The 19,891-nt window shown below is 30.7% G+C and overlaps 2 protein-coding genes across 2 annotated transcripts; one reads left to right on the top strand and one right to left on the bottom strand.

Annotated features, from left to right (window-relative positions):
• The first annotated feature begins 3,602 nt into the window (after nucleotides 1-3,602).
• Nucleotides 3,603-8,577, top strand: LOC116777173 (uncharacterized). The gene is made up of 2 exons (XM_032670566.2): nucleotides 3,603-3,744; nucleotides 4,460-8,577. The coding sequence occupies exon 2, from the start codon at nucleotides 4,469-4,471 to the stop codon at nucleotides 7,985-7,987; it is 3,519 nt and encodes a 1,172-aa protein (XP_032526457.1). The 5' UTR covers nucleotides 3,603-3,744; nucleotides 4,460-4,468; the 3' UTR covers nucleotides 7,988-8,577.
• A 3,965-nt stretch (nucleotides 8,578-12,542) lies between these two features.
• Nucleotides 12,543-16,602, bottom strand: LOC116778092 (pupal cuticle protein-like). The gene is made up of 3 exons (XM_032671963.2): nucleotides 16,442-16,602; nucleotides 13,185-13,428; nucleotides 12,543-13,099 (listed from the first exon to the last, which is right to left on the bottom strand). Exons 1-3 carry the CDS (start codon nucleotides 16,451-16,453, stop codon nucleotides 12,702-12,704), a joined length of 654 nt encoding a protein of 217 aa, XP_032527854.2. The 5' UTR covers nucleotides 16,454-16,602; the 3' UTR covers nucleotides 12,543-12,701.
• Between the last annotated feature and the right edge of the window lie 3,289 nt (nucleotides 16,603-19,891).

Here is a 19,891-nt window from a genome sequence, read left to right as displayed (position 1 = left end):
AAAGTTTCAATTAAATTAAGACTAGGAGATCACATGCACTTTAACAGATCGAATAAGAAATTTACATTATCGAATTTAAAAAAAAGTAGTTTTTTAATTTTAATAGGATCGTTTGTATCATTTGATTTTTGTTTATTATTTTTTAATTTACGGCTTCAATATTTTAAACAGGAGTAATAAAACGCAATGAACTCTTATATCTTAAATATCCTACGAGTATTCAAAAACCTAAATCTATAACTTCGTAAAAAGAAAGTCCTGACACCCTTTCTTGTAACTACAACGTACATCTTAGCTTTCACTTATAATAAATAAAATATACTCTTCAATAGCATTCTCAAGTAAAAATAAAAAGTACCAATAAAAAGTTGGTATAGTAAACGTTATTTATGGCAAGTGACTTACTTAGTTTATTCACATAATTTTTGTTTTCATTCGCGACTTGACATTTTTTTTTTTTTTGTTATGTATACTTTGGACCACGGTGTAAAATGACATTATAAAAGCTTAAAGAAATAAAGTATGGTATTAGATACTATGATGTGTGAAGATTTGTAACTAAAAACTAATAACTCTCTGTATGTATCGAAATACCAACCAGAACTAAGCATACAGTTGACAAAGAGACAAAAGACTCGTCAATTAGTTTGATTTTCGCAACTGAATTATAAATAAATAGGGCAATAGATGGCATAGACAGGGTTGGCTCCTAGCCTGGTACCATTTTTTAGGGCATGGCTATTTCAAAAGGTTAATTTTATCAATTAAAAATTCGCTTATTGCTTTTAAGCCATGACTGTTTGATATTTTTTTTTTATCTCTTGCCGTATTTCATCAATATAAAGTCCGTAACAACTATAAAACCTTGTTTATTAGATATCAAGCAATTAGAAAACTTACTAAATCATTAATGATAAGTTAAGCTTAAATATTGTACAAAATATATATTAAAAATAATCACATAAAACCAAATGTCTATGGAAGCGGACTTCTTGCTGAGTAAAATACAATTATATCAATAAAATAATATGTAAAAATGCAATTAGAAACATAATAAATGAATTTTTACTGTCATAAACTGTATTATTGTTCTGAGTATAAATTATATTATAAAACTTTACAAGTCCAATCCATTACACTGATAAATTACTCAACTTGAATGAATTTAGTTGAACCTTAACTATAAATATTTTTATTTTATACACGTTAACATGATGGGTTATGTATGAAAAGAACCATTTATAATATTTAAAAATCGAATCCAAAGCTATCCTAAAGGCTTGAGTTCAGAGCAGATATAAATATAAAATTCGATCATCATTTAAAGCCAGCGTCTTATCGGACATTAGCGTTGATGATAACGGTTACTTTAAAAGCATTAATTCGTTAATCCTATTTAATGTTTGCCATATTTAGTGTAAAAGGTTTCTTTATACCAAATAACTTATGTTTGATACGCTGTGATGCGACACTGCTTACTTTTTTCAATAATTATACATTAAATTTTACTCCTGACTATTGTAGTGCTCCCCAAAATTATCGGACAGCTTCGTAAATTAGACAGAACGAACAGACAAACAGCCATAAATTCTAAAAATCATGTATGCCTTCATAGTAAACTGTATATACTTACTTAATACAAATGAATTAGGCATAATAAAAAAAATATGAAAGTTATATATGTGTTCAGTAAATGTATAGTATTGAAAAATGATAAAACGTGAATCGAAACAACTAATGTTTTGCCGTATTATCTGTTCAATAAATAAGATATATATTTAATATACTTCCAACATACTTTGCCTTTACTTTACTTTACTTTGATAATAAATTTATGTACAGTCGTGTATTTAAGATTGATTACCAATAAGAAAATTAAGCAAATTTTCTTGGGGTGGATGATTAGAAATTAATTTTGAAGTAGACTTTTTTAATTGATTGATTTGAAATTTATTATATACGTGTAGTATTAAGATCACAACTAATGATAACGTGAGTGACGTCATCATACATCCAACGTTTTCGAAAACCACATTGGAAGGCGACTTATTTTTATTGTAAATTTAAAATATAGATAGAAAATTAATTACGTAATAAAATTTTGTTCTACAAAAATACCTTATCAGAATATTGCACAACAGTTTCTTTTTTATTTATAGGCGCCATATTGGCCGATTCACATGAAAAATATCAATACGTTAAGTGACATGCATTGTAAAATCGGAGCAAGCCATAACGGTCTCTCGACGTTTAATACATTTTAAGTACATTTGTCCTGATCCGTTATTTATCGCTCCATCGGCAAATATTTTATTAATTTTTTAAATTAACCTCTACAATTTATAATAACTCAACGATATAATTCTATAAAAACAATTCGTTTGCCGACTATATAGACATACAATTATGTTTTTGTAAATACAACCAGAATTCCGATTACTCATCAAAGGCAGTCGTGAAACAATTTGTTTTATCAAATGAGGAAAATAGTTTCCTTTAAGCGTTAGAATGACTCTTTTTTTGTTTAAATTTTGGAAATTCACGTATTCACGATGCTAACGATTCTTGACAATATTGAATTAAATTAAATCATTTTAATTAACAAACGGTGTTTATTGTTCGTTGTTTCTAAATTTAAAATTAAACTAGGTATATGTTTCTTTAGTTTTTTTCATTTTTTGCACAAATTGTTTCAAATTCATATTTTATAACCAACATTATATAATCGAAAGAAAGCATCTTTAACGTTATTGCGCTCCAAGTTCGCCATTTTGTTTTTAAATTCATTCAGACATATTAGACGAAATTGGTATACAATTCCTCAATCTCGATTTTTCTGTTTTTAAATAAAGAAATATGTTTAACAAAACTCACGTACAAACTTCATTCATATGAACTCCTTTTTGAGTTTTATCGAAGTGTGGATATTATAATGTATATTTATAGTTTTATGTTACAATCATCTTTCAGCTTAGATATATGTAGGTACATGTATTTTGGTTCAGATAATGTTCCTGTAGAGCTTGGTTTTGCAAAATAATTAGTAAGTAGCTTTATAAAGTTTAGAAGGCACAACATAGTAATTTCTTATAATGTGTTTATGTATAATTTACCAAGAAGTTATAAAAAAATATATAGGTGTCTACTCATAACAAAATCGCTTTAAGAAATAAATTTATTGCATTATCAAAATTATGTTAGTCTGCATTTTAAAAAAAATCCTTGGACTTCTTTTTAAAACCCAATTATTGGCTTATTACAAAGTGTCAAACCTCCAAGTCTCGTCCTTAGAAAATATAAAAAAACATGATATAAAAATAGGGTCAAGCCAAATAAAGGGACTAGGTGGTAGAGCCTAGCTGTAGTGAAGTTACTGCAGTCGAACATGGGCTGGCTCGACGGTATTGATCGCAATCAGTCTGTTCACTGTTTAATATCAGAACATCCACATCTATTCAGATAACAAAAACAAGATAGAGTCAATGTAGAAACTTTAACTACAATGAAATAAGGTCTATTTTTCGAAAAGTTGTATATATCTTCCGTCTCGTTTTGTTTGTAGTATGTAGAAAGGGTACAAAGACAATCAATATTTGCGGCCTCTCTGACTCTGGCTGGCCGGCAACGCGCAAGTAACAAACACTGTGTGATGTTGTCGCAAGTAGTGTGGTTGTAAATGAAATACACCATTTAACCGAAATAAATATTAGTATTCGTTATAAACATTGGGATAAGTCTTTTAAGGTAAGTGTTATATGTGTATCTATCTATGTGTATCATTTTATTCTATAACGACTAAGTAATTCCGTTAGTTTACGCGTGTTTGCATTGCGCCATTTTTATTACATAGGTATTGATTTTTATTGCATAAGACTCGATTATCATTATTCGTGTTAAAGATAATAATTAACTTATGAATGATATATAATAAGAACATTTTTCTGTTCAAATTCTTTGTCTTAAGTTGAATTTTATATTCATGTGCATTAATAATTTCGTGTTCATTTTATTTAAAAATATAAGCTAATTGTACCATAATATGAGATTGCCTTTACTTTAATAGTACAATAACCATATTTTGAGTGGTTGTATCGGTTATATCAAAAAGAATTTTACGATATAGTTTTATTCTATAGTGGTTTTATTTTAAGTTTACCCACTTAATGCGTAGAATGGTGATACTGTTAAGTGGTTATACAAGTGGGTTTTGTTAGATATCAAATATTCTACATAATAGTAACAAAGGTGGATTGATCCTAAATCATAATAACTATTACTTGTTCTTAATGTACTAATTGGGTATAAAGCATTAATTTTTTTGTATTCAATTTATTCAAAAAAAAATGTTTTTGTTTTAAATATTTCGTTAAAGCCCTTGCTAACATAATCAATGGTTATTCACTTCAGTTTCAAAACAATTTCCTTCATTTATTTTACCAAAATTATATATTTTTTTCAGGTATCCAAAATGGCGCCACTGATAATCGACGGCGAAACCTTAGGAGAAATCCATCGAAAGTACAACAAAATAGTCAACGAGACAGATGAAACCAAAGAAACTGAAATTACTGACTTAAACTTTGACGATTCCGATATCGACAATCTGTTTAAAATCGATATAGCGAGCAAGAATCGGAATGTTGATTTTATTCTTAAAGTTCTGAAATGCCATGACATGCTTTACGTCAGTAGAGCCATTAAGAAAAACACTTGGTTGGTCACCGAAGAACAGTATGCTCATATCATAAATCCAGATCATTTGTTCAATGTCCTCCAACAACAGATAACAATGAAAGCCTTCAACAAACTTGTCCTACATATAAGACTAAACCTCAAAGATGAAAAGCGTGTAGAAGAATTTTATAACTATTACAAAGATAGCGACCTGAAAACAGCAATGAAATGGTTGCCTCGCTGTTCGAACGCATTCATAGAAGAGGTTTTAAAAAAGCACGCAAACGAACGCGAAATAAGTAAAGATTTGATTAAAAGACTCTGCGAGAAATCTATATCCTTCCTGGAAATCTACAATCGCCACAACCATCAGTATAACAAAAGGGAAGCGCTGTTCCAAGTCATGTTCATCATGAACACTGATGTCGATAAATATCTGGACATCATCGAAGCTGCGGACAGCCCTTACATGCCTTACTTCAAGCCCAAATATACAAAGATATTGATGACAAAATGTCGAGAACGTGTTATGAGAAATCTGGAAAGATACGCCATTAGCTTGGATTTACCTACATTTGCTAAATATTTATCACAAGAGGAGGCTAAAGATTTCATAATGAAAAATGTCAACAACAGATTACTATGTGGCTCCTGGGGAGGGAATAATATGGTGAAATACTTTTTAAGTAGATTGCCGTCTGAGGATAGATTCGAATTCATCAAAAAAATGTTCATTGACAAGGAATACAAGAAGGACGTTTGCGACGTCCTCCCATACCGGTACGATCAAATGAACTGTGCCATCCAATCTAATCCAAATTCACGCGAAAATATCTACTCCTGGTATGAATATGCACCTTTCAATACTGCCTTCACGGATCTAAAAAAATTAATTCGAACGGAATCGAATCCGAGCGAGCGGGTCGCAATCCTGTCAGTGATACTGATTACAGCTGGTCGTAACATGGAAAACATACACTCGCTATTGAAATACTACAGAGAGAATCACATCAACGAGCCGTATAAATTTAAATCAGAATTCGTGAACAAGCTGCTTTTCAAAACGATTCCTTACAAGTTTGACAAGAAAACTTGGCATTACTTGAAGGACATTTACACCAGCATGGAGGTTTATAGCGAAACCGATAAATTTGGCCAACAATATGTCGTAACGGTGCTACTGCATTGTATTATCAACGATGAAGAAATACCTAAAATTATAGAAGATAAATTTAGTTTCAGCACATTGGACGAGCACAAAGATAATCTAACAAAAGAGGAAAAAGTTAAAGTATTCAACTATTTGTTCAATTATTTGAATCCCAAAATACAAAATGTAGAAATGAATAGCCAAGAACAATTCCGCGAAGCTTTTGGCTACATCGAGTTTATGATACATTTGATTAATGATTGGGACAGACATCTTAAGGACTATCCGTTGATGCTTGAAAAGCTCAAACAATTGATTGCTGTAAGAGATGAAAACAAGGAATGGTACAAAGACATTGCAATTCTCTATATTTTACCGAATTCGTGGAAAAAACTTCTTTTCAAAGAATCACTATTACTCAGTCCACAAGTAGCAACTGTGCTTAATATTCTAAAGCATGACCCCAAATTAGTTGAAGAGTATAGAGCAAGAATCATTGAAATATTAAAGAACAATACTAATTTGGATCCGTTTTTCCGCAAGCTCCGAATTTATTGGCCGCATTCATTAGCGAAATCGTACAAGGATATGCTAATGAATAACCTGAAACAAAATTATACCCATAAACCGTTTATGACAGGTCTTTTAACTTTAATGCCACATAAAGAGGTAACGGAAATTATAAAAGAATATGTTCCTTCGGAATTCAAAATTGATTGGAGCCAACATGATGCGGTCCAGCTAAATATTCGCAAGTTGTTAGGGATGTTCCTACACATTGCAAGACCTCAACCATCCCTGGATATGGCGCTGCTGTACGCTAAAGGGGATTACTTACAATACGCGTTGTCATCCTTGAACGCTATACTTTACAACATGAGTAGTGCTGATGTAGAGAATAATCTAGTTAAACTGATTAACGCTCCTGTATCCTTACAAAAACATGGTATCCGTGCCGCAATTCTGAAGCTCCATCACGATGACTTAATGCAAATTCTATCTGATATTTGGAAAAAAAATAAAAACAGCAGTATTAGAGCTGGTATATTTGTGCAGACCTTTAAAATGCTCTGTGAAGAAAGAAACGAAGACACTATAAAGATAAAATGGGAATTACTTAAGATGTTCATAAAGAACTTAACAGCTGAGGAGGACAAAAAAATATATACTTGTCTCAGTAAATTTAAAGACATACCTATGAGTGTAAGAGGTGATTTCTGGATGAAGGGTTACGCATTCTTGAGTTCTTTGCCCAAGAAGGCGAACTGCGAAAGTTTGGTTGATCACATGATATTCAACATGATTGACATTATGGTGCAGCTCGATGACAATTTCGTTTCCACTATCTTCCTTAATTCCTTTAAAAAATTCTTTTTTATACAGTACTATTCTCATGCACCACTCGTCGCCTGCTTCCTTCTCTCTGCTAAAACCGAAGAGGCACAGATGTCTAGATATAAAAAACTCCTGTTACCAATATTGGAATATGCAACTACCGAGTGGGATAAAAACCCCGTTTATATATACCACATACGATGTAATACATACGAAATCATCAAAAACCTGTCCTATAACTTTGATATGGTATTGAGAAATAAGCTAGTCTTTCCTACAAAGATGTTTGAAGAAATCTTAAAGTTTCTACAAAAAAAATTACCAGAGACGGAGAACTACATTTTGATAACCGTCCAAAAGATGGCTTTGAGATATGTAAATATTTTAGAAGAAGTTGTAAAGGAAGAACAGAAAAAAGGTTTCGTATCAGTTTCTGATGAATATGGTCTGTTTAAAGAACTACGTGAAAAAGCTGTGCACAAGTTCAGCGAACTCTGTCTACAACACCTCAAAGAGGATGTAACAAAATATTTTCCATCAATTTATATCCTTTTCTCAAATTCTCTTAATTCGATATTCCAATACTACAAATATACTAATATGGAAATATTAGAAACCTTTAAAGGTTTTATATCCGACAAAGATTTCGTTGAAGGCCATTTACTGGTCCTCGTATCTCTACCATTTTGTTTGAATGATGACGAATTCGCATTACGAGATAAAATTCTTCAAGCCATTAAAGATAATCCCAATGAGGAAATAAAAATGAATTTTTGGTTTCACACAACTACTAATCCCAATTTTATGCTTTATATGAAAACTATGTAAACTAAATGTTTTATCTGAACTATGTAAACTAAATGTTTTATCTGAACTATGTAAACTAAATGTTTTATCTGAACTATGTAAACTAAATGTTTTATCTGAACTATGTAAACTCAATGTTTTATCTGAACTATGTAAACTAAATGTTTTATCTGAACTATGTAAACTAAATGTTTTATCTGAACTATGTAAACTCAATGTTTTATCTGAACTATGTAAACTAAATGTTTTATCTGAACTATGTAAACTAAATGTTTTATCTGAACTATGTAAACTAAATGTTTTATCTGAACTATGTAAACTCAATGTTTTATCTGAACTATGTAAACTAAATGTTTTATCTGAACTATGTAAACTCAATGTTTTATCTGAACTATGTAAACTAAATGTTTTATCTGAACTATGTAAACTAAATGTTTTATCTGAACTATGTAAACTAAATGTTTTATCTGAACTATGTAAACTAAATGTTTTATCTGAACTATGTAAACTAAATGTTTTATCTGAACTATGTAAACTAAATGTTTTATCTGAACTATGTAAACTAAATGTTTTATCTGAAATAAAATCACTTTTTTCCGTCACCATCAAAACCATTGTTTCAATTATTCAATTTATTTCTAATTTAGTGCGAAAAAATATTCACCTGATTATAATTAAAATTAAAAGAAAGTACGTATAACAAAATAATTTAGAGTGTCAAAATCAATTTAAGTTAAAATCGGTATTTGGACTAAAGATTCATAAAAAGTTCAAGGTCCTCCAGTCAGTCGTCAGTTCGGTTCAAGGTCCTTCCTAAAATACTCTTTAGATGATAAATTTTTTATAGTTATCAACGTAAAGCTACTATAATATTTATTTCCTAACAAATATGCAGGTGACGTTGAACGTTCTCAGGCGATGAAGAACATTCCTACCATGACGGAAATCCTTACAAAGATAATATCGATACAATGAGACTAATTGTTTGGAAAAAATGTTATAAGTTTGAAATCTTCATTCTTTAAATGACACAACCTATCTGTCATATCGACATTATACGGGCGATTTGTTCTAAATATTGCAGAAAATATTTATCTTTTTAGTAGGTTATATGTATCAAGGTTTTCCCGTATATTGATTCGGCGATAAATGAAGTATCCACTGACCTAAATACCAATGTTTAAATGTACTCACTACATTTCGTTGACACCAAGTAAATCAATACAAATATAAACCAGATCAATTTATGAAAAACTTTCTCATTAAATTTGAGACAAGGATAAAATACCTAGAGTTATTTGATTTTTTAATATCATAAATAGCATTTGAATTAACATATCTGTGCACTGAAATATCTTGAACTTGATCATGAATCTTGAGTTTAAAATTTTCATACATTTTCACAAATTTTCACTGTTTAATTGTCTAAATTTTGAAATAACAAAACACTATTTGTATGTATGGGAATTTATTACATCTATAAAATTCTAAAGATCTTTTCATATATAAACATCTAATAGTATAAAACTATACACTTAAAACTGATTTTTTAAATTAAATTACACATAAAAAAATTATTAAAGAACAATAAAAGACAAGTAAATAAAAGTAATATAATATACTCTTCAAAAACCTCGTAGTCCATTGTAAAAACTTGTTTTGATGACAATATATGAAGGTGTAGGTAATAGAATTTTAAATATTACACAAAAGGCTAAAATAAGCTTAATTTTAAATAGTAGCTCATTAAAAAAAAATGCTTTTTTATGACTTTCGCAACTTAGAAGCCTTTTATTTTTTATGTTATACTCAGATTACTAAGTACTTTGCTGTTTTATTTAAAGAAGCGTTTGAAAAGAATCATTACTTGAAACCAGACCAGTCAAACACTAACAAAAACGCCTTAAAAAATAAAAATGCAATGACAACGTTTATCACAATTTCATTTAATTATTATTTTGTGTAAATTAGCACGTATTGAACGTGCAAGTCCCATATTGTTGCAAAAAACAATTTTATACTACTATAAGTAGACAGCTTAGTGTAAAAGTGTAATTTTATAGACATTTTTTTTAATTTATCGCTTAAATTTTTTTGGTTCATAAATAACATAATATGACAACATGATACGTTACGAAATATGGAGAGGTATCAATCTAGTCTTGGGGGCCAGCCGGGATCAAATGAAGCTTGAAATCTCCAGACGTCATGCCGGTTGGACCTAGGTTGACTATTTCAGAGCGTGTTAATTTCACACTCCAGACACTCGCCGATGGGGCGACTAAATACTTTTGAGATTTGACTCCAGCAAAATGCAGATCTGTCTTTTTACCGTCAAGATTTTTATGCACCTCGACCTCAAATTTTCAGTTTTCCTTAGAATTCATCTAGGTGTCTTGACATTTTATCTTTAGGCTGTTCTTTAAGGCATTAAGGCAACAAGGAAAATCGGTAGCCTCACAAAAATAAGGTTGTATTTCACGACTGTTTTTTTTTTTTGTATGTAAATGCTCAAGTCTGGTTTATGTGGAATACTAAGTACGCATTTGGATAAGTCCTGCTCATTGTAACCGCACAGATTTGGACTCCATGGAGAGACATGCAAAAGATCTTGTTTGGTAAAAGTAAGGGCTCCTAGAAAACTACTAGGAGCCCTTACGTATAACTAGGAACTACACAATTTAATTCCTACATCCCCCTTTTCCACCGTCCAGGCGACCAGACATACGCAAATTCTCGTTCCCCTTTTAAACAAATATCAACATTTTACCCAGTATATAAATCTAAAATAATTTGTTAAAATAAATCGTTATTGCTATAAATTGTTATATTTTTGATGCTAGTTAAAAATTTAACAGAAACTATCCAGATATTAGCTGTAAGTTAACGTTGAATTAAAATAGTCGACCCTTTAAATTCGATGACACTTTTAACAGTTATTTTCATTCTCACGACATATTTGTTTTATCGAAGAATTATTATTTACTGAATAATAAATATGATAAAAAGTATCATTATCTCTTATTCGTTTACTTCGTAATTGCGTTCTTCGTTTCTAAAAAGTAATAATGTTGTTTAAAATATATACATGCTAACCAACGGCTGGACATATAATATTATTTGGGGCTTGTATGTGATTTTACGCAAAACACTACTACGATACTTAACTTTTGAATAAATTATAACCTTTTGATGTATTCTGATATTTTGGCTAAAAACCTCTATGTCTCCCCAAAATCAATTCAGTTGATTTTTGTGGGCGTACAACGTTAATGTTTATAATTTTTGTAAGCATAATTATTCTTTCGTTATAGTTAACAAGAATATTTTGTTCACATATTTAATAGTTATAAAGAATAATTACAGTGTTTTATTCTATTTATTCTATTTATTCTATTTAAAATTTTACTTTAACCCTTGTGTACTTAAAACCTATGTATTTTTATTTACGTTCTAGTTTACGTTACAGTTTTAAACCTGTCCATTGCCTGTGGGAATACAGTTTAAATAAAGTATTATTTCAGATGAACAAAACTAGTATAAGCTTAGGCTTTAACATGGAAAGAAATTTTCTACAATCTTTTCACTCACTTTAATTTAACATAGTGACTTCGTACAGCAATCTGATGAGTAATACTTATATAATTATTAGTCCAGATATATTTTGTAGGACTATATTATACAACTAATTATATTATAATGGGTAAGTATAGTTAGGTTAGGTTAGGTAATATTTTTTTTTATTGAAGTCGGCCCAGCACATCCTTGAGGTTTGCCAGACACGGGCTGCGCAGCGCCAAGGCCTCGCGTCGGCTCTCGGCAGAGTGGAATTGTCGCTTTCGAGTAAGGCGGAGAAGCTATGCTCGAGAGTGACGGGTCCTGGCTGGCGGTGTCCTCCTTCTGTGAGACGGTCATGCCACGAAGGAGGCATCTGAGCGGGAAAGGGAGGCTGCGGCGGATGCACCCTCCCTCCGCAGACGTAGCGTATAGCGTCCATTTCAGTGGGACGAGCTAAGACAAAGTTTAACTATATACTTTTAACTGAAATCACAAATATTAAGCTGTTCTAATTGAAAAAAAATATGTTCAAATCGTTGAAGGAAATTATAATTCAAAAAAATATTAAATTTATTTGGATTAATAATTATTTATAATTATTCATACAGTAACTGGACTAATATATATAAATTACAGGTACAGTAACCGTATGAATAGGATCAGTCTTGATTTAAACAGCTGACAATGATTATTTTATGAACAAGCAAACAATGTATAGACGTCATTTGCCTTATTGAAAAAACTAAAAAAATATATTTGTTACAGGACATTAATATGATAAAAAAATTAAATAAGAATGGACATCCATATTACAATAAAGTCGCTGTCGGTTTATCGATTAACGTTAAATATTAAAACATCAAATACTTTGCCTAATAATAAAAAAATAATTTTAAGTGTCTATAAGTACCTACCGCATTTGAATATGAAATAAAATTGAAAAATTCAAAGGAAATATGAAATGCAGTCATTTTATGTTATTAATGTAATTCACTCTTGACAGTTAAAAAAAGACAAGTAATTTGTAACATAAGATTTTATTCTTTAAGTACAAAAACGCTCGCAGTTTCGCAAAGCACAGGTACAGCTTTATACAGTAATATATTTTTTTTAGATTTTTCTATGACTTTTATACAAAAAAATCTTGCAGAGCGGAAGCCGGGGTCCGAGGTAGAATTCAGTGCCATCCGTGAGCTCCGTGGCCTTCCCAGGGTCCTTCGGGCGCGGCCGCTGCTGCCTGTGCGGCGGCAGCGTACTGGTGAAGATGGGCTGACCTTGCGTGTTGGACCTCAGGGGTGTCTACAACGTATTGGCCGTCATGGGTGAGTTGGATGTTGGCTTGAGGGCCGTTCCATTTGCCGTATCCGCCGGCGTAGCCAGCTCCGTATCCGGCACCGACACCTGCACCGTAACCAGCACCGTATCCGGCTCCAATACCAGCATAGGCACCCTGAGCGGCCTTAGCGGCAGCGACGGAATGGGCAGCGATGTGAGCGGCCTTCAGGTGGGCGACCTCAGGAGTGTCAATGACGCGACCATCGTGAGCGAGAGGAGCAGGACCGTATTTGGCGAGTCCTGTGTGTGAACAATGAATCAAATTATCCTCTGTACTATTATGAATATAAGATTACCATTGATATATATATTAATCGTTTCTTACCCGCACCGGGTGCGCCATAATGTCCAGCGGGTCCGTAAACGGGTCCTGCGATGTATCCAGCGGACGGCGCCCACGCTCCTTGTGCGGTGCTAGCCTGGGCATGCGCAGCTAAGTGGGCGGCTTTAGCGTGCGCGACCTCGGGAGTGTCGAGCACATATTTACCATCATGGCTTAGTTGAATGGCTGCTGGTGGTCCCGCATAGTATGAAGCGTGAGCCAGACAGAGGGAAGCGGCAAGAATGATCTGTTAAGGAAACGTTTTATCAATATAGTACTATCCTTCCACTATACAGTATAGTAGTCTCACCAAAGACATATATATTATATGAAAATTTTAATTATGAAGTTTATATGTTAATTTTATTATTAATTTCTTGTAATTATTATATAACATACGTTTAAGTATAAAGTTATAAATGAAAAAAATTGTTGATGAACTCCAATATTGCATAAAAAGCAACAAAAATATATCCTTTGATTTATGAAAGTACTCGTATAATATTAGGCACAGTCGGGGAAAACAGCTAGTTAAAAATAAAAGCAGTAATCAAAACGTTTCATGCTTCTTGGACTATCTTCCACGGTCCGTTACGCTCGGATAAATTAAATCTAATAACCGCCCCACTATAAGTACACTTGATTTTACAACGTGTATGAAACTAAATTGCGAATTGTAGTAAAAACAGATTAATCAATCCCTCGGAATCTTATCAAGTTGGAAATTTAGATTTACATTGTTAAAGCCGTTACAAAATGTCTTAGGTAAATGTTTAATTGCTCTCTTTGTTCGTGTTAGGATTTCATAATTCGTATTAATGCTGTGTGAATGAGCGAGCATGAGTAAAATAAGAAACTTTTATGTGATGTACGTAATATTTCAAGTTTTTATCACCATTTCATTATACTTTCGTGATTTTAAAGGAATAGTCAAACGTTCTGACACAAAATCTTTTTTATTTTATGATTCTCCGAATACATTATTAGCCGGGAAGAAATTTATATCAGTGGATCTCGATCATGAATAACTTTATATAAAAATTACCCTATATCGTATAAGTATGTAATAATTTAAAATAATTTCAATGACTATAGATCAAAACTAATTAGGAACCATAATACTAAAACTAATTAGTCAATATTAGCTCTAGGCGATAATCTATTCGGTATTTCTCGATAAATCTAAATCAATACAAGGATCAGACAATTTACAACACTATTAGCCAACACAAATACATTAACTTGTATACCGTGGTTTATTATTATTGAGAACAATATCGGATTCCAAGGTGTAAACTCAATTCCATTTTACGACGGAAACCACAGAAACTTATTGAATTTTAGATTTCCAAAGGTGAAGGAATCAAAAAGTAACAATACTAACATAGATTGAAAAGAATATTAGTTACACACAAGAAAAGTGACGCTTTCATAGGAAATACGTAAAAGCTTGAATATTATAAAATGGACGACAATTTTTTTAATCATAAAATAAGTCTCTAATTGGAAAAAAAATTGTCTACCAACTAAAAATTGTATCTCCTCAAGAAATAAGTTATAAGAAGTTGTTATTACTTATAAAATCTATATAGAGTGCAAGATAAAATACGTTTTCTATATAAAATTGTCGGCAACAAAGCGGCCTTACGAACCTAGTGTTTAATTTTAATAACCTGATGAAAGCCTGACATATGATGAAGTTTAAAATTTTGTGCTACGTTTATAAATCTCGAAATTTTATTTTTATAATTAACATGTAAATTAGATATTTTTAATTTTTTAAACATTTGTTTAGCAAAATATATAAAAAAAATAGTTTACACTAAAACATTATTTAAACATAAAACAATAATTTTGGACGTCTATGTCAGTTTGGTATTAGGAGCGGCTCTAGTGGGAAAATATACTTTGACATTAAAATCGAACCAATTCGATTTCAATAACACGTTCACAAATGAAGGAATTTAACGTTCAAGCTAAAATTATGGCAACCTTTTTGAGTGACGGGTTGTTTTGTGCTGGGAGCTTAATAGCTTCCAGCTGAAATTATACATGTCAGTTGTATTTTAATGGAGGCGGTAATGGTATTGTTCTTGCAATAACAAAATAAGGTTCTACAGTGCACCTATAATTTGAGGGCGTGGTGCTCATATCGGCTTTGCATTCGATTGCAAGTGTTTTGCAATAGGAATTATCATTTTGTGAACTGGTGCACAACTGCATTGCAAAAGAAAGGAAGCGGTCGGCGAGGAAGTGTCATGGCGACAAGGTCAAAATAATTTCGCTAAGTCACTGTTGCAACGTCACGCATAGACGGATCTAGTGTGTAAAATATGATCGATTTGTGGTCGTTTCGCCTTGTTGTTCCGAATAGAAAGCTGTGAACGTGAATAATATCGATTTCTTATATCAATTTTATTGCTTTATATTTAATTTAGTTTTTACTTTTCATTTACACATATCACGCAAATTGATTCCGTTATTTTAATAGTTAAAATAGTATTTGATTTATTGTAGTGATGTAAATAACTTATGGCTTCATACATTACTGCCCACTTAGCATGAAGACGCCGCGCCCGCCCTAAGCTTATTGTGCAATGCAAACGAGCTGAATGAACCGTTTATAAAGGTGTTGCAATAATAAATTTATTATTAATACGTTTTAGTAAATAAATAATATTCATGCTAATTAGTCATGATTTACACTTGCAAATGCGAATTTTAAATCTAACAAATTTTTATATTAAACGAGACCATAACCCAAAAATCGCCAAAATAATATCAGTATGTTACTATTTTACCTAGTATATATAAATTATGGTTTTATTATTTAAAATAGAATACATTTAAAATTTAGCTACATTTCATATTATTGCCATGACGAAAATTTACAATATTAAACATGAATTTTGAGGTTACGGCGATCAACTGTCCGATTCGTGGAAGTAATATAATTCATACTAGTTAAATTCCGTTTGTACAACAAATTGCAATTCTCATGTTATTTCTATTCGAAATTTAAATTTTAAATTACGAATATGAATAATTGAATGGGAGACATGAAAATCTCAACTCATCCTGAATGCGGTAGCGTTTGGTTGTTGCAGTTAAGATTTTAATACTGAAGCGATAAGCGGTAAGCTTAAGACCACACAGGGTGTTTTTGATAGAATATATAAACGTATATAAGATTAAAAAATTTAAAAAATCAAAGATATAACCAATATATAATATTATATGTATTAACAAAATCTACTCACCATCGACTGCATGATGTATTATAACTATAAGAGATCTCAAACGAACTGACTTAGCGCTGCTGTTACCAGTACTCGCCTAGTGAATTTCGCCTAAGCGTGTTCTCACAACCACCTTTGAAGTTGGAATGATTCTGTACCAGAATGGCTGCCCTTATATATGTAAAACCCCGCTTGATATTCGTAATTGGAAACAATTAACCGGCAAGTGCAATGCCGACTCATTAATTGATAGCCGCCTTACGATTAAGGGATGAATCTTAAAGCTTTGTTTCAATTTTAAAAGCAACATTTTGGTGTGTTTTCTTTTTTTTTTTTTTTCACAATATGAAACATTTTCTCGTTCAGCTCTGCAACAGACGATAGTTTGTGAATATTACTAACTCGCTGTTTTTTTTTATATGCAATATAATTTTATTATTTAAGTAAACTATTGAATAAAAATGTTGAGAACGTCTTAACAAAGTTATTTAGAAACAGCATTTCAAAAGCTTTTATCAGATAGGTATATTCTTTTATTTATAATATTAATAAAAATATATTACATGTCCATAATTAAAAATTATAATAATAATATTTATAATGTAAGTAATACATCCAAATCATTATAATAAGCATTTAATCTAGATATTTCGACAGCGGTATGTTTCCTCAGTGAAATTATTTGAAGTAAAGGGCTCGGTCAACGAACAAAGAATGACTTTTATGAGCACATGGGTTCTTTGGCATTCCTATTTGGATCGAGGCATTAAAAATATGACTTCATTTAATGTTTTTTTTTTTAATAATAAATATATAATATTGGAGATTTCTCTTCTAACATAACTGAGCCAATATAAAGGAAAATTTGTGCTGACCTTCTTTAAGTTACAATTATTATAATAAAAAAAAAAATTAAATTAATTATAAATTAAATTCGTGTCACAATTGTTAATGTATATTTGCCGGCTTAACTTAAAAAAAATCATATAGGATCTCGGAAAAGGAACTAGATCTGTTTTGACCCTCAGGCAGTCACAGCTCGCATTAACTAGTATGTTATAAAAATATTAATTTACTTATGGAAACTAAAAAATGTCATACATAATATAACGAGTAATGAACCACTGAAAAGTACGCAATAATTTTTAATTAAATAATTAAGTGATGTAATGTTAATTAAATTTTAATTTCATTGCTTTCAACTGGCTCGTTCTCTTCAGTTTTGTAAAGAGGTAGACCTTAGTAATTATATCAGTTATCCCATTATCTTGATTGACAAGGTCGAGAAACTTAGTTTTCTTCTACAATAGATCTTAAGTATGTTAAAGATTCTTAAATATATGTTTGTTACTCAATGAGATACAGCCTTCTGTTTTACCTACAAATATAATATGAAAGTATTTTTTTTTTATTCTATGATCGCAATCATTCGGTTAATAATATACATATTTGCATTCTAGAATTTATCTACAGCAATCTGATGACTATAATCAATGATAATTAATTTAATTAACTGTAAAATTTAACACTAAATAAAATATATTACGCAATACCTGTTAAATATAAAAAAAAAACCATACAAATTCCTGTCAAATTAAAAAATTATGAAAAACAATGTCTTATTGTGAAAAAGTTTTGTAAGTCTATTATATTCCCCTGAATGAAATTGAAATATTCAATATTTTCAGCGTAATATAATTTAAATTATGTATATTAATTAAATAAATGTTTCCTGTTATTCATAAAAATATGTTAAAAAAATAAATATATATATATATATTAAAGTACATAAAAAATATATATTTCTTCACAAGAGAGATAACTTACAGACGTCAGTCTTTTTAAAACGTGAAAACTTATTACCAAAACGAATCGACATTTAAAAACTTTATTATACATAAATATTACTTTATCATCCCTTTCTTTTAGTCTACTTCAGAAGTAATCTTGTTATATATAGGTTTTTTTTGTATTTATCTCTATCAGGAAAGCTTTTATACTAGAAATTTGAAACAAGTCATGTTAAACTGGAAGAGTCTAGAACATGGGACTTCGACCTTTAGGGTCTTCCGAGAACAAAAGAAATGGATGCTTTATGCTACAATGAGTCCTTTGTCTAAAAAAGTATAATAAAGCAAAATTCTCTTTAAAATAAATTTTGTTTTTAAATTTCAACTGCTTTCAAAACTTTATGATTTTTATTTAAACTTTAAATTTTTAATTGGACATTAAAAGTAAGTTTCCTTTTAGACTAATCAATAAGTATTCATTATAAGGTATCGGCCATCTTAATAAAAAAATATTTTTTTGTTGTTCCTTAAATGTCAGTGATCCAGATAAAAAAGAACCTACTCTGGCCTTGGCTGCTGCAGGTTGAATATCCTAGGATCAACATTGGATTTATTCAAGCGTTTAAGGAAGAACGAAGCCTTCATGCTGCAAAAACCTTTTTTCTAGTACCACACTTTTTTTTGATACACGATATTTCTGAACGCTTTGCAAAATAAAGTTACTTTTTTATATTTATTGTAAAAATTATTCAAGGCTGTGATTGTTATATTTTTAAGGAATATACCAATATTGTGTTGTAATGTATTTCAAAAAACTAAGAACATAAAAATCGTTAACGAATTTCTGGTTGAAATACGTATTACGGAAAGCGTTTCAAGTAGTCTTATAAAAGAACTAAACAAATGACTATCAGATCCATCGTCCCTTTAAGTTTAATTTGAATACAATTTGCCTATTTATCAAAATATAAGGAGGCGATTTTTTAAAGCAATATTTTTTCAAAGCAGACAACAGTTACTTGAAAGACGTTCTAGAATGAATAGGGCGTCTCAAAGAAGTCATAATCTGCATTCACACTGTAAGAAATTTGTCATTCGTGAAAATTATCAAAATTTTTAAATTCCTCCTATATTCTTACTCGCATAATTATAAGAACTAAAGTTAATCTGTCTTCATCCGATTAACCAGTAGCTAAAAACGAGTAAAACAGCTGTAACAACCTTAATAGATTCAATTTATACAGCAATTATTATCATAATCCCGATTACAGAACATTTCGGTAATCTTTATCGGGTTGAAGATAAATATTTCATCGTAATATTATTGACTATATATTTTTTCGAATCTTTTAAAAATATCTTTAAATCAACATTTTTTTATAAAACATACATTTATATAATGCATTTGATTATAACAAAGCTAATTTAACTTTTTGTCTCGCTCGCATCGCCCCGCAGTAGGTACGTGATCCAAGTAATTTCATAGATTGACGTTTTAAGGTTGGTTTGATATCCGTTAAATAGTGTTTAGAAACGCAATTGTTGTCCATTCGGGTGATATCTTGATTGAATTGTTAAAATTCTTAGCTCGATAATAGAGTTATATTAATGATATAAATGTTATCGGTATAATTGATTTAATCAAAACATTTAGTGTTCAACGTAGCATCAAAGAGGAAAT

This window comes from Danaus plexippus, chromosome Z, assembly GCF_018135715.1.
Source record: "Danaus plexippus chromosome Z, MEX_DaPlex, whole genome shotgun sequence".
Taxonomy (NCBI): domain Eukaryota; kingdom Metazoa; phylum Arthropoda; class Insecta; order Lepidoptera; family Nymphalidae; genus Danaus; species Danaus plexippus.
This window is presented reverse-complemented; position numbering and strand designations above follow the sequence as displayed.